Below are 21,502 nucleotides of genomic sequence, written 5' to 3' on the forward strand. Positions count from 1 at the left end.
AGCAGAGGAAGCTTGTAGGACAAGGGGAAATGGTTTTAAATTGGAAGAAAAAAGATTCAGATTAGATTTCGGGAAGAAATTTTTTACTCTGAGGGTGGTGAGACACTGGAACAGGTTGCTCAGGGAAGCTGTGGCTGCCCCATCCCTGGAGGGGTTCAAGGCCAGGCTGGATGGGGTCTTGAGCAACCTGCTCTAGTGGGAGGTGTCCCTGCCCAGGGCAGGGGGGTTGGAACTCAATGATCTTTGAGGTCCCTTCCAACCCAAACCATTCTATGATTCTGTGATTCTAAGCTGCTTTACCTGTGCACATGCCTATGTACAAGCTCACCAGCTTTCTAACCTGAGAGCTGGCAGAGATGCACTTCTTCATGTTTCTTAAGGAATACTTTGAGCAGATTAGGGGTTTTTTCCTTAGGTGAGGGAGGGAAATGCATGATGGCACTGCAGTCCAGGCTCTCCTAGCGCCTGAAGCAGCATGTGGCCTCAGCTCCACTCTCTTGCACTTCTTGGAGACTTGACTCTTCGGTTTCTACACAGGGAATGAAAGCAAAGAAAGCCTGGCTGGTTCTTCTCTCTGGGGTGGCTGAGGCAATGAAGTCACCCTCAGAAGCCAGCTGGGGGTTCTTTGCTAGCAGTAGCGAGGCAGGATGATGGAGACGGTCAGGTTTCTTGACTGACTGTGGAAAAACCAAGGCTCTGCTGCAGACCTACGACTCCTTGGATGAGCTTGATTGCAAGAAGGCTTTGCCATTCATTCTGCCTCACATAGCAAATGATCATCTTCCGTGGCTGTTCCCTATGCGTTTTGCTGTGATCAGAGGTGGGTGTGAGGAAGGACAAGATTGCTTGTTATGAAATGTGAAAGAAATCTCATGAACTGAGCTGTTGGAAGTGTCTCAAACATGCACTGACATCCTAGCCCCTTGCTTCTGTTCTCTTTGGACTAAGCGACCTTTTGTAAGGCTAGAAGCTGCAGCAGCACTTGTAGCCATCTAAGACTGTCAGAGAAAGGACAGCCAGATGTGTAAGCAGCAGGAAAAAAGGATGCTGAGCGGTAGCGCCTACGTTATTCAGGGAAAACTGTGTGTCTGCAATGTAATAAGGGCAAATTAGTCTTAAGGAAAAAAGCTATTTAAAAAAGGGTACCTTCTGCATGCAGTTTCAAGAGCTCTAGTAGATGTGGAATGGTTACCGTTCACCCCCTTGGGTTTGCTTAAAGCCAGGCTTTCTGTAAGGTGAGTTCAATACGTTCCCTTTGCGTGCTGTGGGCAGGTCGTCCTTTTCCTGTAGGTGCCAGCAAACAGTTCTACAGCTGCTTTGTCTCATGTGGGTCCTGGCTGCATCTCATAATGCTTTCCTGGTCAGGAAGAGGAGAAGCAGCGTGGGCTGTCTGGTACCAGCCAGTGGCACTGTCTGTGTGGTGTTCTGTATTTCATTCTCCTTCCTCACTCTCATCGCCTACCCAGTGACTGAGCAGAAAATGCTGATAGTAAATACATGGTTTCTTTCAGGTTTTTTAGGAGAAACTTTCCAAAACCAGCAAAATGCACGTGATAAAAAGCATTTCAGTGCCCTGGACTAATGATGAGTCTGACCTAATTTACTGCCCTCCGGGGTGTTTGCAGCAGGATGGAGGTAATACAGGAAAGGCACTAATGGAAATTCATGAACAAATAAAGCAGAAGCCACATGGCTGTCCTGCTGTCCCCCAGTGCTACTTTTGTAGCACTAAGAAGGCTGCATGCTACAGAATACATGGTGGAGTATTTCTCTCTCTGACCCCACCACGTTTGTACCCTGTAGGTGTTTTACAGGGAGGATAAGGACGTTTCTCCCCTAAGAAGGCTGCATGCTACAGAATACGTAGTGGAGTATTTTTTCTCTCTGACCCCACCACGTTTGTACCCTGTAGGTGTTTTACAGGGAGGATAACTCCTGAAATAAGCTGTCCTTTTTCTAGGAGCAAAAAATAACTTGTCCCAGGTAGGAGCCTGCGATCTGGCAGATGAGGTGAGCTCCTTGTGACAGCCATAGCTTCTCCATCAGGAGGCTCATGGTGATTTCTGGGATCTCTCCGTGCCATGAACTGGCAATGAGCTGGCACCTGGCTCAAACAAGGCATTTTGTAGTCCTTGTGGCATGCTTGGTTCAGAAATCTAGGTTCCCTAAGACATGGTACCTCTTTTCCTGCTTGGTTATGAAAATAACCTCCCAGCTGCAAATGTGGCCTTAAGGACAGAGATGCTCTGGGCCACCTTGAGCATCTGTGTGCCTGCCAGTCTGAGACTGACCCTCAAAATGCCAGCCTCTGTGCTGTGGAGAGCTGCTGAGAGGGTGCAGGTGGGACCATTCTGAAGGGTGGGAAATGCTTTGGGCAGAGGAGGAGGAGGAGGAGGAAGTTTTACCTCTTGACAGGGTCTAAGCATGTCTGCAGCACTTCAGGTACCGGTTGGGGGGACAGGCTTTGTCTCCAGAGTTGCCTTTTGCAGACTGCTGTGCAGATTGTGACTTCTTGGTCACCTCCTGAGGGGACCTGCTCCCGCTCCAGGCAGCATGTCTCTTGTGGGCTTACATGCCTAACTAGAGATGAGTCTGGGCCCTGCTGCAGAGGGAGGTTTGTGCCCTTCCTGTAGCTGGTCAGAGCCTGAGGTATTTACCAGGCCTGGCAGAGGCATGGCCTCCACACCAGGACAGGAGTCACACAGCTCCTTCGGGTCTTGGATGCCAAGCTGGGCTTGGGAGTAGGCTCCCCTTTCAATAACGGGGGGTCTGGAAGGGCTGCGGATGCAGATCCCACTTTAAATAGGATGGATGCCTGCCTCATCGGGGGCAGGAGGAAAGCCTGCGTGCTGGGGTAATGATTAAGCGTGAACAAAAATAATGTAGCTTGTTTTGGAACATGAAAAACAAATGCTGTATCCATGGTGAAACCTGTCCCATCCCAGCAGGGGCTGTCATCTTCTCTTCCAGCGCTGGTTCCCCAGACTCCTTTAGGGTGGCAGGGCTTGAACTGGGTACAACCCAAATGCTCCATGTATCAACCCCCTGTCCTTGCTGTCTCCAAGCCTTGGCCTCGCTAGTGACCCGGGCACCTCAGACGCTGCTGTGTCCGTGCTTTCTGGAGGAGAAGAGGAGCTGGAGGTTGCCTGGTGGGGAGCTGAGCTGTGGGGTGAGCTGAGGGCAGTGAGCTGCGGGGCTGGCTCCCAGGGAGCACCGTCTCTGCTGGAGGACATCTTGGCCGAATTTCTGCCTGGCCCACGGTGTCCCTCAACTTTCTTCCCAGAGGAAAAAAAATACCTTCAGGAGTTCTGCACTGGCATCAGGACACACCTCTGCTGCGTTTGCACCAGGAGACTGCGGTTTGCCATTTCCCAGCCCCTTTCAGCGTAAAAGGGTATTAGACAATTTACAAATGACACTATATAATTAAAGGAAAAAAACAAAACCCACAAAAAACCCGCCAAAACCCACATCCAATCTTCTGCTTTTGGAACGTATTCTTTGAATTTCTTTAGTGAACTCATCCCACAGCTGCAGGCATATGCTCATTTTTACTGGTGTTATACAACTGAGGCTAAAATTAGCACATCTGTTGGTGTTTAACTTAAATTTATACAGTACCCTGTTTTGCCAAAATACTATGTTTCAAGCAGCAACAGCTTTACTGTTATGTATCAGTGGAGTTCTGGGAATAATACTTAATGCTAGGTGCTATTTCTTAATAGCTCATAGCAAAAAAGGGGGCTTAGTGCCTCACTACGGCTTTGCATGGGGGGGAGGGCCAGATGCCCAGTGCTGAAGAACCCTCCTCTGTTTGTGTAGCATTGCACAGGCACAGGTTTATTTGATATTTCTGCTCATATTTGATATTTCTGCTCATGGCCGAGTCCTCAAAGCAATGTGGTTTCCTGGAATTGTGAAGCCTGTGTTTTCACCCTCGTGGTTGTGGACTCAAATAGTGGGATCTCGGGGCTCAGGGAAGCCTGTGGTGTTATGGCTTTAACCCCGTCCAGCTTTTTTCTGAATGCCTAGAAAGGATTAAAAGGGGACTTTTATAGTAGGATATTTATATTTATATTTATATTTATATTTAGTCTAAGGGAGTCCTTTATGAAAAGCAGTCATATATATGGGGTTGTTTTTGGTCTAAGGAGTCCTTTACCAAAAAACCTCAACCTTTTTGAAATGAAGGAAGCTGTAATCAAAAAAATACCTGCTTGTTTGCCATGAAACCAGGATCCTGAGAATTCCCAGTAGTAGTAGCAAACGCTTGTTATAGGAGGGAAAAAGGTATTGGGTTGTGGTTTTTTTTTAAATCTGTTTATATTTGAGATGTTTTGTACTGTGCAGATCAGAGAGAAGAAAAACACATCCTTGCTAAGTGAAATAATTGTCAGGTTTACAGTATGTTAATTACTCTCAGCTAACGTAAGTGGCTTTAGCTCACCTTTCCTCTGTGCACAACATTTCAAAGGCAAGTGTTGTTAAATCTCATGCGGAATGGGCAGAGGTGGGGACCCAAACCGTTCTGATTTCCCAGAAAAATAAACTGGAGCTGCGGTCTGGCTTTGATCTCAGAGGTTCTTGCGAGCTAAATAAAAAATAAGAGTACCTTGGGGACAATCTGTGCTAAATGCTGCCTCCACTGTTCTCCAGTGGTTTCCAGCGTTTTTGGCATTCGGCATCGCAACTGGAAGTTGCCAAACACAACTTGGCACCTTCCAGCAGCAAAACAGCCTCCCGTGGGGCTGGGGGGGGATCTGTAAAATGGAGGTGTGGGGGGAGCGGGCGGTGAGAAGGGGCAGAGACCGGCTGCTCGGCCGGCGGCTGGTGGCAGGTGGAGGGGGGTTCAGCTCCCCTCCCCGCACCCCTCTGATGGTCCTGGGTGCCAGTCAGGCTGGGCCCCTGCCAAGAAAACAGCTTTTGTGTTTCCTTAAATACTCCGCTGCTTTTTTGGGGAAATTAATAAAAAAAAAAAAAAAACCTGAATTGATGTTATTACTAGAATTGGCCAGCTGGCTGAAATTTTTTTTATATTTTCATTAACAAATCCCCACTTGGGTGCTGTTTCCCCAATGAAGTAATGAGTGTGTTTTCAGACAGGGGGGCAAATCTCCCCAGCCCCGCTGCCACTGAGGTCCCAGCAGGTTGGGGCAGCCAGAGGGACAGGGGGTTGGTGTCTGGGGCAGGCAGCCCCACGGAGATCACTGGGGTACGGGTTGGCCTCATGATTCATCCTTTTTTTTTCCTCTGAAACCACAGAAACATGGGGTGATAGGGGGTGGAGGTGTCTGGGAGTTGGTTATATGGAACGTGCAGTCAGTTGTTTTAGCACCCACTTTGGTACCACAGCAAACTGGTCGAGTAAATTGCTGGGCAGAGCCTGGCAGGGTGAGCATGCATTGCTGCCTGGTGCAGGAAATGGAAAAATGGATAGGAGCATCAGTCACATACCACGTATCATCAGTCACAAACCCTTCAGGAGATCCCTGAGCTTTGTAAATAAGTGATAGTTTCTAGGCGTGGTTTTATTTCTTGCTTCTTGGGTGCAGTGACTGCAGTAACATATTTTCCTGGGACACGAGGCAGTAAAAGCTACGGCTTCATTCGCTGTCTCCTCTAGAAACTCCAAACATGGTGGTGGTTGTTGGCTTCATGGATAAGTCCCCCGGGCCCCAGCAGGCTTGTTCTCATCTTAAGGCATTGAATAACTGAATTGTGACCCTACTTTTGTTTAAATCATCCTGAAAGATTCGCAACTTCAGAGAAGTTGTCATCAGTGAGTTGTTTTTAGAGTTGCATTGAAATAGTTTTTCTTTTGGGGAGAAAACTGTTTGTTTTTTTTTTCCAGGCATAAGAATAACCTAAAGTGAGGAGAGTGTTCTTTGAGGAGCTTGTTCCTCCACTGGCATTCCTGTAGCAGGATTCCCAGCACGTTTCAGGAGAAAAGTCGACTAAAGTCAATTTTGTTTTAAACACTGGAGAGAAGATAAAATTTTATAGTGTCTGCAAAAGATCTGCAGTAAAAATATTTGTGACATTATTTTACTTGGTATTGGATATAAGTGATCAACGGCTGGTTTCCAAATACTGAATTTGGTATATAGTAGGTACTAACCATTTTTACAAGCTGTTAGTGACCAGCTGCTCCTTAGGGCTGCCATGGATCTGGGTGTTTCAGACGTTATTCAGTGCTTCCCCTGCCATGGGCAGGCAGATGCTGATAAACATATCGGGTTGCCATTCCCCCTCCCCTTGCACATGTCTTCAGCCCTGGTTTTCCTCCTTCTTAGCTTTATCAGCCTGCTTTTTGCTCCCAGTTCTGGAGCCTGTAGGTCCTCCCGTCACTTGTGGCTAGTCTTCAGAGAAAATGCCAGCTCTCAGGCCAGGTTCATGCAGGACTTAGGGCAAGGGTCTCTCAAAACACTTTTCTCAGAGCTACCTGGCCTGTGAAAACAGGGCCTGTGGTGCTGAGGATCTGATCTACTTGTCCATTTCTTATTTCTGAACCAACATTGAGCCAGGTTTGACTTGTTTGGCTAAAAGCTGAGGTGCGGTGTAGCCCCGGGCCTGCCCAACCTGCCAGCAAGTTCAAAAGCATCAAGGGTTGAAAAAAGATTACGGACTCTGCTATTTTTGGGAAGTGTCTAGCACTGAATCTGTGTGCAGGAGACAGGCTCCATCTCATGTCTCTCTTCTCCTCTAGGTTTAGAAGAAAAAACAGTTCTTTCCAAAAAAGAAAAAATGAAGCTGAGGAAAGAAAGATGGCTACAGAGTAAGTACTTCTCCAAGGTACGGGGGTACCGTGGGCATCACAGAATGGGGCTCTGTTGGATCTCTCTGTACATGGGGTATGGGTGGGAGTGTTGGGCAGTGCCGGGGGAGGCTGAATGCTTCTCAGAAGCATCTTCACATCTGCTCCCCAGCACGTGGGGCAAAAGTCCAAGATACTGTTTCTCAGTGTTTAGCCCCAAGATTGAGTCATTGCCCCAAACGTACTTTTGATCTTCCTTCACGTATAATGTAAGTGATGGCACAAAAACTTCATTTATCCAGATAGGACACTGTGCCCATGTAGGTTTAGCACGTTTATCTTTTAAAGCTCTGGTACAGCTATAGCTGTATGAAGCTCCTCCTCCTTGAGGAGCTGTGGGGACAGTAGGACAGCCCGGAGCTGAGCCCCACGCAGCCACCAGCTAATCCCACGCCTCTGAGGTGAAGGCCTGAGTGGACCCTCCTGGCCTTCAGCAAGGGGGGTGTCTCTGGTCTCTGGTTGTGTGATTGCTCCTTCCCACGTGCCACAGGTCAGTGAACCCCCTCACCAGACAGCCTGTCCTTCCTTGAGGCTGTGACATATGAGCTGAACACAGCCAGTGCATGGCAGAAATGCTTCTGTTTCCTGTGAGAAGCGTCTGTATTTTTGCTTCAAGTGTCTCAGCCCAGTAAGAGACAATGCTGTGCTACCTAGTGTAGCAGAGGGATTCCTCTTACCACCTGGAGCTGTTCTTGGGACAGGCTTTTCCCTTCACACCTTCCTGCCCAACAGAGCTGCTGACAGGCGGTGTTTGGGGGTTTCTGCTGCCCCACATGCTCTCTGCTCCCCAGCTCTGCGCTCACATCCATCAGCCTGGGATTGCACCAGTTGCAGTGAAGGTGTCTCTAGCTCCTCTTACATAAAAAGATGATAATTTAACACCATGATTCTGGAGAGACCTCCTCCCTATCACCAACAACTTCCAGGTGTCTTTGACATCTGGAACCCCTGGTGTCCCTGTTGGCCACAAAGCGTAGATAGTTGTGCTAGTGCTGATGTCTGGCCTGCTGGCTGCAATTTCGGTGCTCCTAAAGGCCTCTCCTTGTCTTATACTGTTGTGGGGACAGAGGAGGAGACTGCTGAAGCACAGATGAGCTTTCTCTCCCCTGATACCATGACTGGTGCCAGGTGCTGTGGAGGAAGGAAAGTCCTCAGCAGCATTTTATACAGAATTCACAGAAAGGGGGTACGTGGGACTTGTGTCTTCCACAAGAAACAGAGGGCACGCCCCTGCAGTTAGGTGACAGCACTGCTCCCATAGTCAAGGTCAGCCACTTTGGAAAAGCCTGAGAGCAAGATCCCTACCCTGTCTTAATCCTGCCCTCCTGCATATGTGCCTTTGTAGCATCAGTCTTTTTCAAGATCATGTATGTTATTTTGGCTCTGCCATGGCCTCTTTCCTCCTCTCTTAGCTCTGAAGTTACTAAGCTGAGAGAATACAAATGAAATGCAGAGGCTTTGCTTTGGGGACAACACCAAGATAGAAAACTTCAGGCCAAATTGTCTGTCTGTCTTAGAAAATACTAGGTATTAGAAGTGCTTTACAGATAGAGAAGTACCCAAATTGCTGGCTCTCTTGACTCCCTCACTAAATTTGTGGCAAGTTGGCAAGTACCAGCATTCCCTAGGAAATGCTCTGCTAAGGGTAGCGAGTACCTGGGAATTTCTCTAAGAAAAGTCAGCAAGTGTTAGCACTAGGTGTGCAGCTTGTTATTGGGAAAAGTGGAATAGCTGGAAAGGCCCTGTATAAACATCAATGAAGAAACTGATATGACTATTAGCTGATAGGGCAAAATGAACAGCTATTTCCAGAGATGGTAATTTTTAAATGAAACTTGGCATTGTAACATGGTGACCTTAGAGAGCTGCAATCAACTGGAACACATTGGTTTTTATCTGGTGCAAGTAACTCTGCCAGTTCTTTGTGGGTTTTGCAGTCTTTGTCTGACCCCCTGATCCCTAAAAGAGAACCCGACTTGGACTGCTGAAGTTCTTATCATTAAGTCTCTGTTTCCTAAGTCTTCCCAAGAGTTTGTTGTTTCTTCTTGTCCCAGGGCTGCTTTTGTGACACTGGATGCCAAGACCCTGGGAAATAACACTGAGCCCAGTAGCGCAAATGCAAAACTTGGAGATTTCTTCCATTACAATAAATTATCTCATGAGATACTAGAGAGGGAAAAAAGTTACGCAATGCTTCAGACATTAGAAGTATGCACGTTTAAAAATACATATATCGCATGGCTCCTTAGACGAACAAGACTTCATAGGAAAAGAATTTGGGATGTTTGCACAGAATCAGGTGTCTGAAAATTTTGAGCACATACTGTTTATGAAAGCACTGAAGTAGTCAGCTTCATAAAGCCAGACCAAAAAAAGAAGTGATGCAGAACAGAAAGCTGTGTTCTTGGCAGGGATTGCTGTGAGGAGAAGTGTTTACAATCCAGATTTGTCACAAACATCCATGTACAGCAAAATTGCAGTTCATGAAAAACTGTTGCTCTTTGACTCAGTTGAGTCGGGGAGCAAACAAAAAAATCGATACTAAAGGAGCCGGTGGCTGGACGGTGAGTTTGAGTTCTACTTTCTTGAATGTGGTCAGTAGGATTAGACCCAGAATTGCAGGTGGCATCTTGCCTGCGGTCTGTAAATGGGACTGGCTGCTTTTGTGTTCCCACCAAAAATACTTGTGCTGATTTAGTCCTCCTTCTGTGGCCATGCTGCCTTGGAAGCTGTTGGACTCATTGTGTCACCAGCTTGGTCCCATGGCTGCTGGCACTCTGCTCCCTCATGTCCAGACAAGGAGTTTCTAGCTCAGCTCTGAGGCTTGTCCTTGCAATACACTCATTGTCCAAGGCAATAAGCAGAAGCCAGCTCTTCTGCTGCAGCCTCCGCAGGGTGGATGTCAAGGCAGTGCAGCGGGTCTCCAGGCCTGGTGATGACCTGGCAGAAGGAAAAGGAGCCCATGGATCCCACTGAGCTCTAGCTGTTTCTGGTGGCGTTGTCAAGGGACTCCTGGGACAGATTGGGGCATCTTGAAGCTCAGCTGGTGGCTCGTAGCAGTGCTGGCCTTTTGTGGGCTGTCCTGGAGGAGAACTTGTTCTGCTGGGGCTTGCCCTGAAGGCTGCTGGCTCTGTAAGGCTTGGGCAGCTGCAGGACCTCTTTCTACAGCAGGGACTGAGGCAGAAGCCTGAAGCTTTCAGTGCTCACCTTCTATGGCCTAGAAGGGAGACTGCCATAATGTTTGTAGAGCCTTATGTGCCCACAGTCTTGCTCAGAGCTGCTGCAGGGAGACTCTTAAACAAGGTCTCGAGAAAAAGCCAGCTGCCTCTCTGTGTGCCACTGGGTGCCATGCTTTTCTAAGGGCCCAGTGTATCTGGCATCTGACTGCTTGAGCTCCACCATGCATCATGAAGGTGAGAACCTTGACTTGTTCCAAACTAAATAAACAACTGAAATTAAGTCCATCTTTTGTGCCTGTGCTAGGAGACCATTGTTTTGTTCCAACAGCAAGACAGAGATAGGACTGTGACTGTTCAATGCCACATGTGGAGCTGACTGTATTTAGTTTGTTCCTTCCCCTTTTGTTTCTCTGTCCTGATTCCATGCAAGGTCAGCATGGTTTTTTCCTACCCAGGACTCCTGTGCTGTGTTGCTGTGAGCAGTGAACAGTGCAAGGGATGGAAACAGTTCAGGTAAAATCGGTCTGAGGATTTCACTTCCCATTAAAAATGTCAGTAGAAAGGTATATAGTTATAAACAAACACAGGGAGGGAACTACCCAGATGCATTATTTTCAGTCTTTCCCTGGTTTAAATCACTTCTGGCCTGTTGTTTTTGTAGAGGGTGAAGCAGCCTGTGAATTTCTTAGCTCAAGGGTTATCTCTTGCAAGCACTTCCCCTCCCTCCAGTAATGTCTTGTTTCTGATTCAGAAATAGAAAGTGTGAAGCTAGCCAAGCAGAAGCAAAAAGCTGAAGCAAAGCGGAAAGCCACACCTGTGGTGGGAGACATGCAGCCATTGATGGAAGCCCTACCTGAGCTCTCCGACCTGACCACGGGTGGCAGGAGCAGGAAGCTACCGAAGAGGTATGTGCAATTTAGGGATGGGCTGTGTATTTCTCTTCTTCCTGCAGGGTGAAGTGCCCTTCAGCTTAGCTTGTAGCTACAGGCAATGCAAGCTGGGTGCCAATGGTGCGGAGAACAGTGCTTCATTCTCAACTCCGTTTCACCTCTTTCCATGCTTCATTCACTGCAAGAAAAAAGCTTAGATGTGTCTTCTGAATCAACAGCTAAGAGGGCAACCGTATTGCTCAGATGAGGCTTGACGTGAGACATGCTGGGAGCAACCAGATGTCCTGGGAGTTGCAGGAACGATACACAAGTGTCCAGAGTGTAATGCTGCTGAGCTCACCTGAGAATCTGGACTTGAGGTGTTGCATCCTGCCTTTCTGTCCTTCCAGACCTCTAGGCTTTCTCCTGAGGTAGTTCAAGCCCTTTGGGCAGATCTTTATGCTCTGGCCAGGCTCTTTGTTCACCCCCTTGGCTTGCAGTATGCCTTTGGAGAAGAACAGAAAGATGGTGTTTTCGTTACCTTTATTGTACTGAAAGCAAAGGGCTATTTCTGATCTTCTGGCACTCACATGTCAACCATCCCAGTCAGCCATAGCGGGGGTTCTGGTTCCTCTTATGTTTGCTCCTTTTTATTGCAGTGCACTGCCTGATCCAGTCAGTGTTGCAGCTGCTTTTGCATCCCCCAGTGCAGAATAAAAGAGCTCTGCATGTTGCACAAACACTTGTCCCTCCTCTCCATTTGCTCAGTAGGGGTTGGAACTAGGAATTTGTTTTGAATGTAATAAAAAAGCATTTGGATCAGAGAACAGCCAGAAGAAGGCTGTCTGGGAAAGCACCCTCTTCTTTGGTTGTAGATAAAGGCTGGAGATACCATCAACCCTCTTGTGACTTGCTGGATGCTCCAGAAATGAACTCTGACCCAGGTGGCACACCCACCTACAGAGAACGACTGAGTTGGCAGTCCTCTGTGCTTCTGGAAAGCCACTCCTCAGACAAACAGCAGCTATGAACCTTGCATCTAAGCATGGGAAAATATTTCCTTCCTTAACTTGTCTTCTAATTCTTTGAATAGCATTTTCTTTTTTTTTTTTTTATGCAGCCATTCAATCACCCCACGCTCTCTTTCAGTGGGAATGAAGAGTAGAAGTACATGCAGAGTTTCAAGTCTTGCAGACCATTGAGGGTTGGTTGGATGAGTTCTGGGACAGGGCTTAGCCTGAGTCTGAATAGGAGGCTTTGCCCTCTTTCTGTGATGATGTGCCACAACCACATGTGGCATCTGACTCCATGTTGCTTTCAGGAGTCATTCCTACTCATCATTTTCCCTCAGCGCCCTTGGTGGCTGAGCCCCTGCTATCCAGAAGAGTGGCTTGCAGAAGGTACATATAGGGGAGGGAGAACAGGTAGGGTCCTTCCTTTAGGGATTGCTTTCCTGGGTGGCTGCATAATCTAGTACAAATACATAGTGTCGCTGCAGCCTGAAATTCTGGATGAGCTCAAGTAGAACTGGAAAAGGCTCAGAGATGGCTGACACGGATGGTGGTGGAGGATCTGGCACAGCTTCTGTGCAAGGGGTGACTAAGTGATCTGGGGAGTCCTCAGCCTGGACAGGAGATAGAGGAAAAGCGTGTATAAAATCAAGTATGATATGATTAGGAAGTAGTTAATCTTCTTTCCCAGCATGAGAAATAAAGGACATCAAATATAGCTAGTGAGTAGCCAGTTCAGTGCAAGCAGGAGGCTCACTGCTCTGCACAGCCCCTTGCTGCAGGATGTCACGGCTGAGGGAAGCCTGTGGGTTCAGGTGAGATCTGACAAATCCAGTGAGGAGAGCTCCATGGAAGGTTACTGCATGTATATAAACTGCAGCTGGTATAAGATCTCTGAGCTGCAAGTACCGGAGAAGATGTGGCTATACACTTGCCTTGGTCTTACCTGTATCTGGCCATCTGATGCAGGTTGCTTCAAGGCAGAATACTGCACACAATGGTCCTTCCAGCTGACTCAGGGCAATCATTCTTCTGTTCTGTAATACATTCCCCAGCAGAAGGTATGTGACACACATGGAAACTTTCGGTGATCTTGTATAAATCTTCAGGCTGACATCCTCAGAGAAGCACTGTCAGCTCCCTCTCTCCAAACCCAGACCTCCTGTGGGAGAGTGGGAACCCTTCTCTCCTTCTGAAAGCCTGAGCTCATACTGGGGCTTTGTCTTCACTTTGGCTGCAAGGCTGTGGTGTCTAGAAAGCCCAGTAGCACAGCAGCCCATCCTTTGCTGAGAATTTTGGGATTGGCCAGCACCATCTGCTGTCAGTACAAGAGAGGTGGGAACTTGGCGTTGACTGATGTCACCCAGATTGCCTGGGACATACCAACCAAAAAGCAGTCCCCCTTGGTACTGGCATGGAGGAGCTACAGTGCTCTCCTTCCCCTTGTTGACTCGTAGCGTGCTGTATTGCATGAGGATGTGTGTGCATATGTGTTTGAAATAGTCAGAGGAGGCTTTTATAGGATTTGAATCATTACATAAATGAAGGGTAATACTCTGGTGATTTGTCAGCATTATTAATAAAAGATTAGATTCTCCAGGAATTTGATCTCCTGCTGGGTAAGAGAGCATTAGAGTGAGGGTTTTATTCCGTTTTATAATGAATGAAGACAACGAAGTGTAATGAAACAGGGGCTGCTAACATGGTCCAAGTGAGCAGGCAGCAGCCTTTCAGACCTGCCAGACCAGTGGGGCAGAGCTGTTGAGTGGAACTGAAAAGCCTTCAGAAACACCAAGCCCTCTAAATTAGTGAGGTGGCAGAAAGCAGAAGTGGGCTTGCACAGCCTGAAGCAGCCCCGTGCCCTCATGGTGTGCTGCAGGGGAAGCTGTCCCGAGGTCTGGTATGGCCCAGGATGTATGTCCTCACCCTCTGCAGAGCTACTTGTCTTTGAAGTGCCATGGTGACTTGGTGACACACTTGGCAAGCCTCTGCTCTGGTGACCGTGGGTTGCCAACCAACCTGAGCACCTCTCTGTGCTTGTGTGAGCGATCCAGGCAAACTGGGACAAGAAATTGTTCCCGTGCCCAGCAGTTAATGAACATGAGGAGGGCAGAGATGCTTCCTCCTTGCGGTACCAGTGGACACAGCAGTGTGATGGGATCTGCTCAAACTCCTGTAGCTGTTTGTCTGCTCTTGCTGATTGCTGTTCCTTGTGAGCTCTCAGGCCTGTTGTGTAATGCCGGCGGTGGTGGGGTGACCTTGAGAGGGACTGAAGGGCACAGGAGCAACAGCAGCACACAGTCATTGATCTGCCTGGCCGCTGTGTCCTGCACGGTCTCTGTGCTGTAGAGGCTGGCTGACATCCATCCACTCTGTTTGGGTTTGTCTGGGTTGGCAGGAAGCTTTGACGCTGGGGCACACTGTGCTGGGCTGAGGGTAAATCAGGTGTGATCAGGGCAGTGGTGAGAGCAGCCCTCGGCAGCTTGGGTTCCTCCAGGATCCCCCTTCAGGAAAAATACAAAGGGCCAGAATGGGGAGAGGGAGAGATGAGGAAAAGGAGCAGGAGCTGGTCGTGTGGTGAGGGTGATGAAAGTGAGTGGGGTGAAAGAACATGGGGGAAGAGAGGAGGAGGAAAGGAAGAATGGGGAAAAAATGGAGAATAAAAGGATGGAGGACAGCAGATCAGAGAAGGAAATAGGAAGAGGAGGTCACTGTAACACTGCCAACAAGAGACCAGATCCTGCTGTCTCAAAGAGAAGGTGAGAGACTGTCATGTTTCCTAACCTTGAGAAAGCTGAAGGGCTCTGTGGCAGATCAGGTCGGGGAGGCCTTGGCCCCCAGCACCCACCAGTAAGGGAAGATTCCTCCTCCAGCCCTCCTCCAGCAGAGGGTGGGAGGCAGACCCTCTTCCCCAACTTGGGCTGTGGACTGTGGCTAAGCCCCAGGGTGAATCGGAGGGGAGCTGCTCTGCAGAGGCAAACCCTCTTCTACAGATGCTTCTCCTGTTTACCCCTGTATCTGTGCAATCCTGAAGAATGGAAGTTTCTTTTCATTTCCGTAATGTCCAGTTCTACCGGCAACTCCCTTTGTGCACTTCAGATCCCAAAAGCAGTCACTGCCCTTCCTGTGTGTCTACATGGGCTTAGTGCTTGGATTTTTGGTAAATCTCTGCTGCTGCTTAGAATTGGGCATCACGTGCTTCCAGCATCGTGTGCAGGATGGAATTACACCTCTGATCTCCTTCGATTTTGCCCAGGAATAAGAAATGGGTGCAGATCTATGCTGTGCCTCGGCTGTGCATAGTGCACCATCCTGCGTTTCCATGAGTCCACCTTCTTGTAACTTCTCAAAACCTGTGTTTGATGGCAAAAGGTGAAGCTCTGTTCTTGTGCTTTCTCTTCAGCTAACCTGTTTGGAGCTGACTTAAACTGCAGCTGCAAAACCTGCCTTTGGTGAGGATATGTGTTCACAGGAGATAGGAATATTGCCATTGGTTTAGCGATGGTTTTTATCAGAGTTAGGTTGATGGTTGGACTAGATGGTCTTAAAGGTCCCTTCCAACCTAGACAATTCTATGATTCTGTGATTCTTTATCTTAAAATAGAAATCATAGAATCATATGGGGTTGGAGGGAACCTCTGGAGATCATCCAGTCCAACCCCCTGCCAAAGCAGGTCCACCCAGAGCAGGTTGCACAGGAACTTGTCCAGGTGGGGTTTGAATGTCTCCAGAGAAGGAGACTCCACCACCTCCCTGGGCAGCTTGTTCCAGTGCTCTACCACTCTCACAGGAAAGAAGTTCCTCCTCATGTTTAGGTAGAACTTCTTATAATGACACCTTATACCCCAGTGGTCCCGGCACAGGACTCAGAGTAGGGCTGGCAGTTCCCTCTTCTTGCTGAGGCCTGGCACTGTCTATAGCTGATGTCTGCCAATGCTGGAGCTCGCCAGCGTTAGCAACGGACATGAGCTGTGCAGAGGTGATGTGTGCCTGGCGGTGAGGGGAAGTTCAATGGGATATTTTCTCTAAGCAACAGTATCAATTTGACCTGGAGGTCAGTGATAAGCAGAAAGGGATCTGGCCATGGACACCTCGTGACCAGTTCTAGAATTAAGTGATCCAATTTTTCTTTAGTGCATTTACCTCCTGCCCACTCAGTCCTGACTCCTGAACTGTTGTCAGAGTGTGGTGGAAGGAGTTTGCATCTCCATTAGTGACTGGCTGTGGGAATAATTGCCTTTCAGGACAATTTCCATACAGGACAATTACCTATACTTTCTGGGAAAGCAGATGCAGAATCCCTGGACTCTTTCCATCTATACAGCAATTGCTAAATTACTGCTCCTCTATAACACTCACTCTCTTCTTTTGTTTCTTCTCTTCACAGCCATGTGGAAGCAAAGGCAGAACCAGCAGACTTCTGTCTGATGAAACAAGCTCAGAAATGCCGGCTCTTGTAAGTACCCAGTTATCAGAGTGCCCAGTCCCTGCTGAGCGTTACAGAATGGTTGATACTGGAAGGGACCTCCAGAGGTCAGCTGGTCCAACCTCCCTACCCAGGCAGGGCCACCTAGAGCTGGTTGGACCATGTCCATCCACGTGGCTTTTGAATATCCTTGGACAGATGCACTAAGTGGTGGTATGTATCCTACCAGAGTGGTCTGGGAAGTCCGTGCTTCTTGGGAGAGAAAAGCTTTGGAGGAAGGTCTTTGAGATTTATTTTCCAGGACGTTTGTTAGTACTGGAGCTTCCTTAAGCCTCGCCCCATTGTCCCAACTGCCACAAGCCAAGCTTCAGGTTTGGCTTCTCCCTCTGTTCCTCACAGAAGGGCCTTGCTAGGGAGGGAACTAGCTGCAGTCCGAAGAGCACTCTGCTGATCCACAGCAACTACTGAGAACGTGGGGATGTGTGTCTGGTTGGGCTGTAGAGAGCCTGGCAGTTTGTCTGAGTGAGATGGGGAGGTCGCAATGGATGTGACTGACGTGAAAACTCACTTGTTTTTTACACTTCTCCTGCTCTGTTCTTCCCTGCTTGTGTGCTTTTTAAGACAAGACTATTTCCACAGCAACCAGCTGCAACCAAGCATGCAAAGGCAGTTGTCATGCTCTTCCCATGGTGTTTAACTACTGTACATAGGATTACCAACCCTCTACATTGAGCAATAAAGAGGATCAGTAGATGAGCTCTCAAAAGCAGAATCTGCTTTTGTCCTAGTGCACTCTGAAGTAGTTTTCATTCTTAGTGATTTAACAGATACCCACAGTCTCTTGTTCCTGATTACTAGGAAAAAGCTCCAAAAAAAACATTTCCAAGCGATGCTGAACACTGGTGTGATTGTTTCTATCTGCGTAGCATAAGATCAATTCTCTGGCTCCCATGAAGCTTGCAGCAATTTGAGCTCTGCCCTTTGGTAAATCAGGTTTATTTCTTGCACTGTTTCTTTCTGAGCTTTACACTCAGGATAATTCTGTCTGTACAGAGACCTACTGCTTTATGAGTTCTGTTCTTATCTGCTCAGTTCATTTTGCATGAGGCACTTAGCATTTGTGTGTTATTTTTCTTTCCTCAGAGAGGAGGAAGTGGCTCGGTTTCATGAGGTCATCACCAATCCCAGTTACAGAGCCAACCCCCTCATGACCATCAGCGAGCACCTCTCCAAGAGGCTGAGGCAGGAGGAAGAAGGTAAACCCCTCTAGGGTGTCAGATGGGGCCAGACCTGCACACTGGAGCTGCAAAGGAGCACATCCCCAACGTGACCTCTCAGCCGCTTCAGTCCTTGGAAGCAGTTCAGCAGATTATTAAATCCAACAGTCCTGTTTTTTGTCTGCAGAAATAATGCAGTTCTCTCCTGACAGTGGCAGCTGCTCCTTGGCAAGCAAGCTGCAGAGCAGGGTGTTCTGTGAGATCTTTGTGCAGACATTAAGCTTCCTGTGAAGTGTCCGGACACCTTTTCTCTTCTTGAGAGAAGGCACAATTTCATAAATTGTGCCAGTGGCAACGTATCTGTTTTGTCTTGTTTCCCTCCCCTTTCTGTCAACTCTGAAAAGATATTCCCTATGGCTCTGTTGAGATGGTTCAAGGCCCCAAGACCAGGAACCCAGAAGGCTGTGTGTAAGGACTGATGCTGCTGTTCACTGTTTTATGTGAGAAATTTAGCTTTGGAATAAACACATTTTCACACAGTACTGAGTTTTTGGTAAATACTAATTGAAGTATGAGCTTATTCCCATCACTGGAAAAATGACTCAAAAGAATGTTTTTTTTTCCACGTGAACCACTAGACTGCTGATGCAGCATGCAGTAGAAGCCATGTGAAATCATTGCAGATCACATCTAACTCATCGACTTGCCTTCCTCCTACCCTGGAACTGGGTGCTTTCTGTGGTGACGCTCATACCTTTTGGCCTGTGTTGTGTCCCCTGCTTGGCCTGCCCTATAGGAAGGATCCCAAAACATGTCCTGGCTGCAGGCTGTGAATTTCGGTTGGTCATTTACGTGTTTGGGTTTGGGAACGGCTGCAGCAGGGGGAGGCCTTTCCTTCTACCAAACACTAATTTTCACCAAAGTCCACTGAATTTTTGTGGGGACAGTTGAAGGCGGGGCCGTTCCCTATTTGAGATTATCCTGATTTGACACCCCCAAAATGTCAGTGCTGTGTTTTGAACCTTACAAAAAGTTTTCTGATGCGTCTTAACCTTGGAAAAGCAGCCTGCCTCTGTCAGGTCAACTCTGAGGAGCACCTGAAACCTTTCAGAAAGAAATTCATTCTCGTGCCCAGACAGAACAGGGAAGCTGCAGCTGACTGAGTTAGTGCCTAAAAGCAGCTGCCGTGGGAGTGGCAGGCACCCTGAGCGTACCTGTCGCTACTAATGCTGCTTCTTTTTCTCCCTCTAGGCTGGCACTGTTGCACAAAAGCAGATTTTCTGAGGCCTCTTAGCCCTGGCGGTGCGGATGCTGCCGCTGGTGCTGCTTGTTCTTGGAGGAACGTTACCATGCCTCTTCTCCTCCCCCAAGGCCTGGCAGGAGCGTCCTGCTGGCAGAGGCTGCAGAGAGATGCTGGCTAAGTCCATCCTTCACCCTGTTGCTCTCTGGCTGGCAGAGGGCTGGCAGGGCTCTCCTCTGCCCTGACAGCTCCTGTGTCAGTGCTGGCAGGGGAGCACTGCTGGACTCTTCATCGCTGTGCCCTGCAGGACCCAGGCTCTGGAAAGCAGAGCGCTGCGGTGGGGTTAAACAACTCCAAATATCTCCCCACCTCCTGGTTGGTTCCTGCTTGCTCTCTTACCCGTAGCTTACACTGTTACTTGGAGAGCTGGGCCTGGGATGGGGCTGTGCACTAACAGCACCTCCTGCCCACGGCCTGCAGCTGCTCTTGCTGCTTACGGCTCCCAACAGCCCAAGATGTCACTAAGACTTGGACCAGGCTAAGGTTTTTAGGGTGGTTTTCTCCCTAAGCCTACTGTTTACCCCTTTACTCTGTCTTGTAGCTAGCTGCCTCCCGAGAAAGGTGCCGTCCTTAAATGGAGGGAAGGCAAGAGAGGAAGAAGGTGAAGACACCCAAGTACAAAGGAGGATGAAGGTTACTCCTCTTGCTAGTGAACAGGGCACTCGGGGATGGAGAAGTGCATCTGGAGGGCAGAAGGGGCAGAAGGCAGCTTGCATGGTATGTTGGAGGACTTCCATTGCTAGTCTTCTGTACTTTGTGGGAGCTTTGCAGCTTTCTTTGTCTTGTGGTTTTTAGATGACACACCAGGAGAGCCCTGACCTTCTTGTATGGCTGGATCATGCAGTAGCCACGCTGTGCTCTGCTTCCCTTCCAGCAGAGCTGATGCCGGTGCTCTGCACCGTCACAAATAGGTGTGATAGTGAGAGAGACACCACAGCCAAGTTTATAAAATGCCAGCTTGGGTTGTGTGCTACAGGTGGGATCACATCCCTCCCTTTGGTGATGCAGGGAGTGCATCACGACTCTGCTTTCAGAGATCTAGCGGTGATTTCATCTGACACGAACGATTTTCCTGGGCACCATCTATTTTGCATTAAGTGAGATGATTGTTTATAGCCTCTGGAGAGTTAGTTGGATTGTCCCATGCACCTCTGTTCCAGGCCAGTTTCTTCTTAGTAACTTCTCCCTAGGGTAAAAAAAACAACCAAACCCGAAAGGCTATCAATTCCTGCCTTCCCAGACCACTCAGCTTTCTTTTCACAGGCAGTTCCAAGTAACTTAGAGTTGAAGCAATGCTTGGGTGACTTGAATTGCAATGTTAGGGAAAATCCTCAGCTGGCAGAAGGGCTAGTTATAGTAGGTACTAGGGTAGATGTTGCGGTGGGTCATGTGCCAAGACATAGCCCCCTTCTATATCTAAAAGAGTAAAGCCTGACAGGACTGTATCCTTTTCCTATCCTATGCAATTTTTTGGGGAGAGATCCCACAGTTTGGGCCTGGAGTGGAAAAGGGATTTCTGCGTGCAAAACCAGCTCTGAGCACTTTGGAGCCCCAAAAAGCATCACTGAGGTGAAGGTCTCTGTTATTTGTGTAGCTCTTCCAAGGTGGCATCAAGGCAGGGGCTGTCCCCAGGTCTCAGCCTGCACGTGGACTTCCCAGCACCTTTAGGTTGCCGGCTGTGGTGGTTATGGCCGGAGTTGGAAATTTGGACACCAGGGGTGCAGTCATTCAGCACTTCTCCCATGCTCTGCCTGGTTGCTGGGTCCCATCCTTTGCCTTCAAACCTCTGGGAGCCAACAGAGCTGAAGCTTCATTACGCATGAGGCAAAGGGGCGACTGACCAGGTGGAGGTGTTGGGCCAGGTGACCCCACTCAGTACTGCCTGGTGGCTGGGGCCATGCAGGTGGCCCTCCATCTCGCTGCGCAGCATCACCCTGTGGCACATTCACCCCTTTTCTTTACCTCGGATGCGCTGACACCGTCACTTGGCTCTCTCTCGAGCTTTTAGCCTGCTGTTTGAAAATGTTGGTCTCCTGGGTATTTAGCAGCAGTTAAACATGTGACTGTTTGAAACTACAGTTCACAGCCTGCTGTTGCAGGCCTAGTGGTTCAGCAAAGGACTTAAAATCTGCCAGGAAACAGGCGTCTGAGACACAGAATTGCCTTCACAGTTGGCATGTTTTCAGGATGATAAAAGCTTTCACGCCAATTTTTTTTTTTTTTTTTTTTTTTTAGATAACGGGGGGGAAAAAAATATCTTCCGGGCGGAAGGGTGCGCGTGCTGTGGGTAGATATGAAATTCCAATGTGCTTTATGAAAACAGGTGCTTCTGTAGAAGATCCTCCTCACAGAAAGGTTGCCTTCCAACCCATCCCTTGATGCCAGTAAATCCACAGAGGGGAGCCCTTATATTTGACTCGAGTCGGCATGGTAAAAGCTTTCCTGCCAATTTTTTTTTTTTTTTTTTAGATAGCAGGGTGGGAAAAAATAGCTTCCAGGCTGTAAGGAGCAGTTGTGCTGGAGGAGAGGGTGGGGACCTGGCCCGGCAGATCTAGGCTTAGCCAGAAGTGAGTAAGCAGCGAATGCGCTGCAAGCGCAGGGCTGGAAAAAGTTGAGGCTGCTTTTCGCAGCTGTTTTCTTTCTTGGTAATTTTGCCCTTGAAGCCTGTTCACTGAACGGTGTCTGAA

The 21,502-nt window shown here is 48.5% G+C and overlaps 1 protein-coding gene across 1 annotated transcript; it reads left to right on the plus strand.

Annotated features, from left to right (window-relative positions):
• Window positions 1-6,718: 6,718 nt before the first annotated feature.
• On the plus strand, window positions 6,719-18,057 carry FAM207A (family with sequence similarity 207 member A). Its single transcript, XM_014949202.1, has 4 exons — window positions 6,719-6,775; window positions 10,745-10,898; window positions 16,260-16,328; window positions 17,442-18,057. Exons 1-4 carry the CDS (start codon window positions 6,745-6,747, stop codon window positions 17,566-17,568), a joined length of 381 nt encoding a protein of 126 aa, XP_014804688.1. The 5' UTR covers window positions 6,719-6,744; the 3' UTR covers window positions 17,569-18,057.
• The last annotated feature ends 3,445 nt before the right edge of the window (window positions 18,058-21,502 follow it).

This window comes from Calidris pugnax, unplaced genomic scaffold, assembly GCF_001431845.1.
Source record: "Calidris pugnax isolate Ruff unplaced genomic scaffold, ASM143184v1 scaffold75, whole genome shotgun sequence".
Classification (NCBI taxonomy): domain Eukaryota; kingdom Metazoa; phylum Chordata; class Aves; order Charadriiformes; family Scolopacidae; genus Calidris; species Calidris pugnax.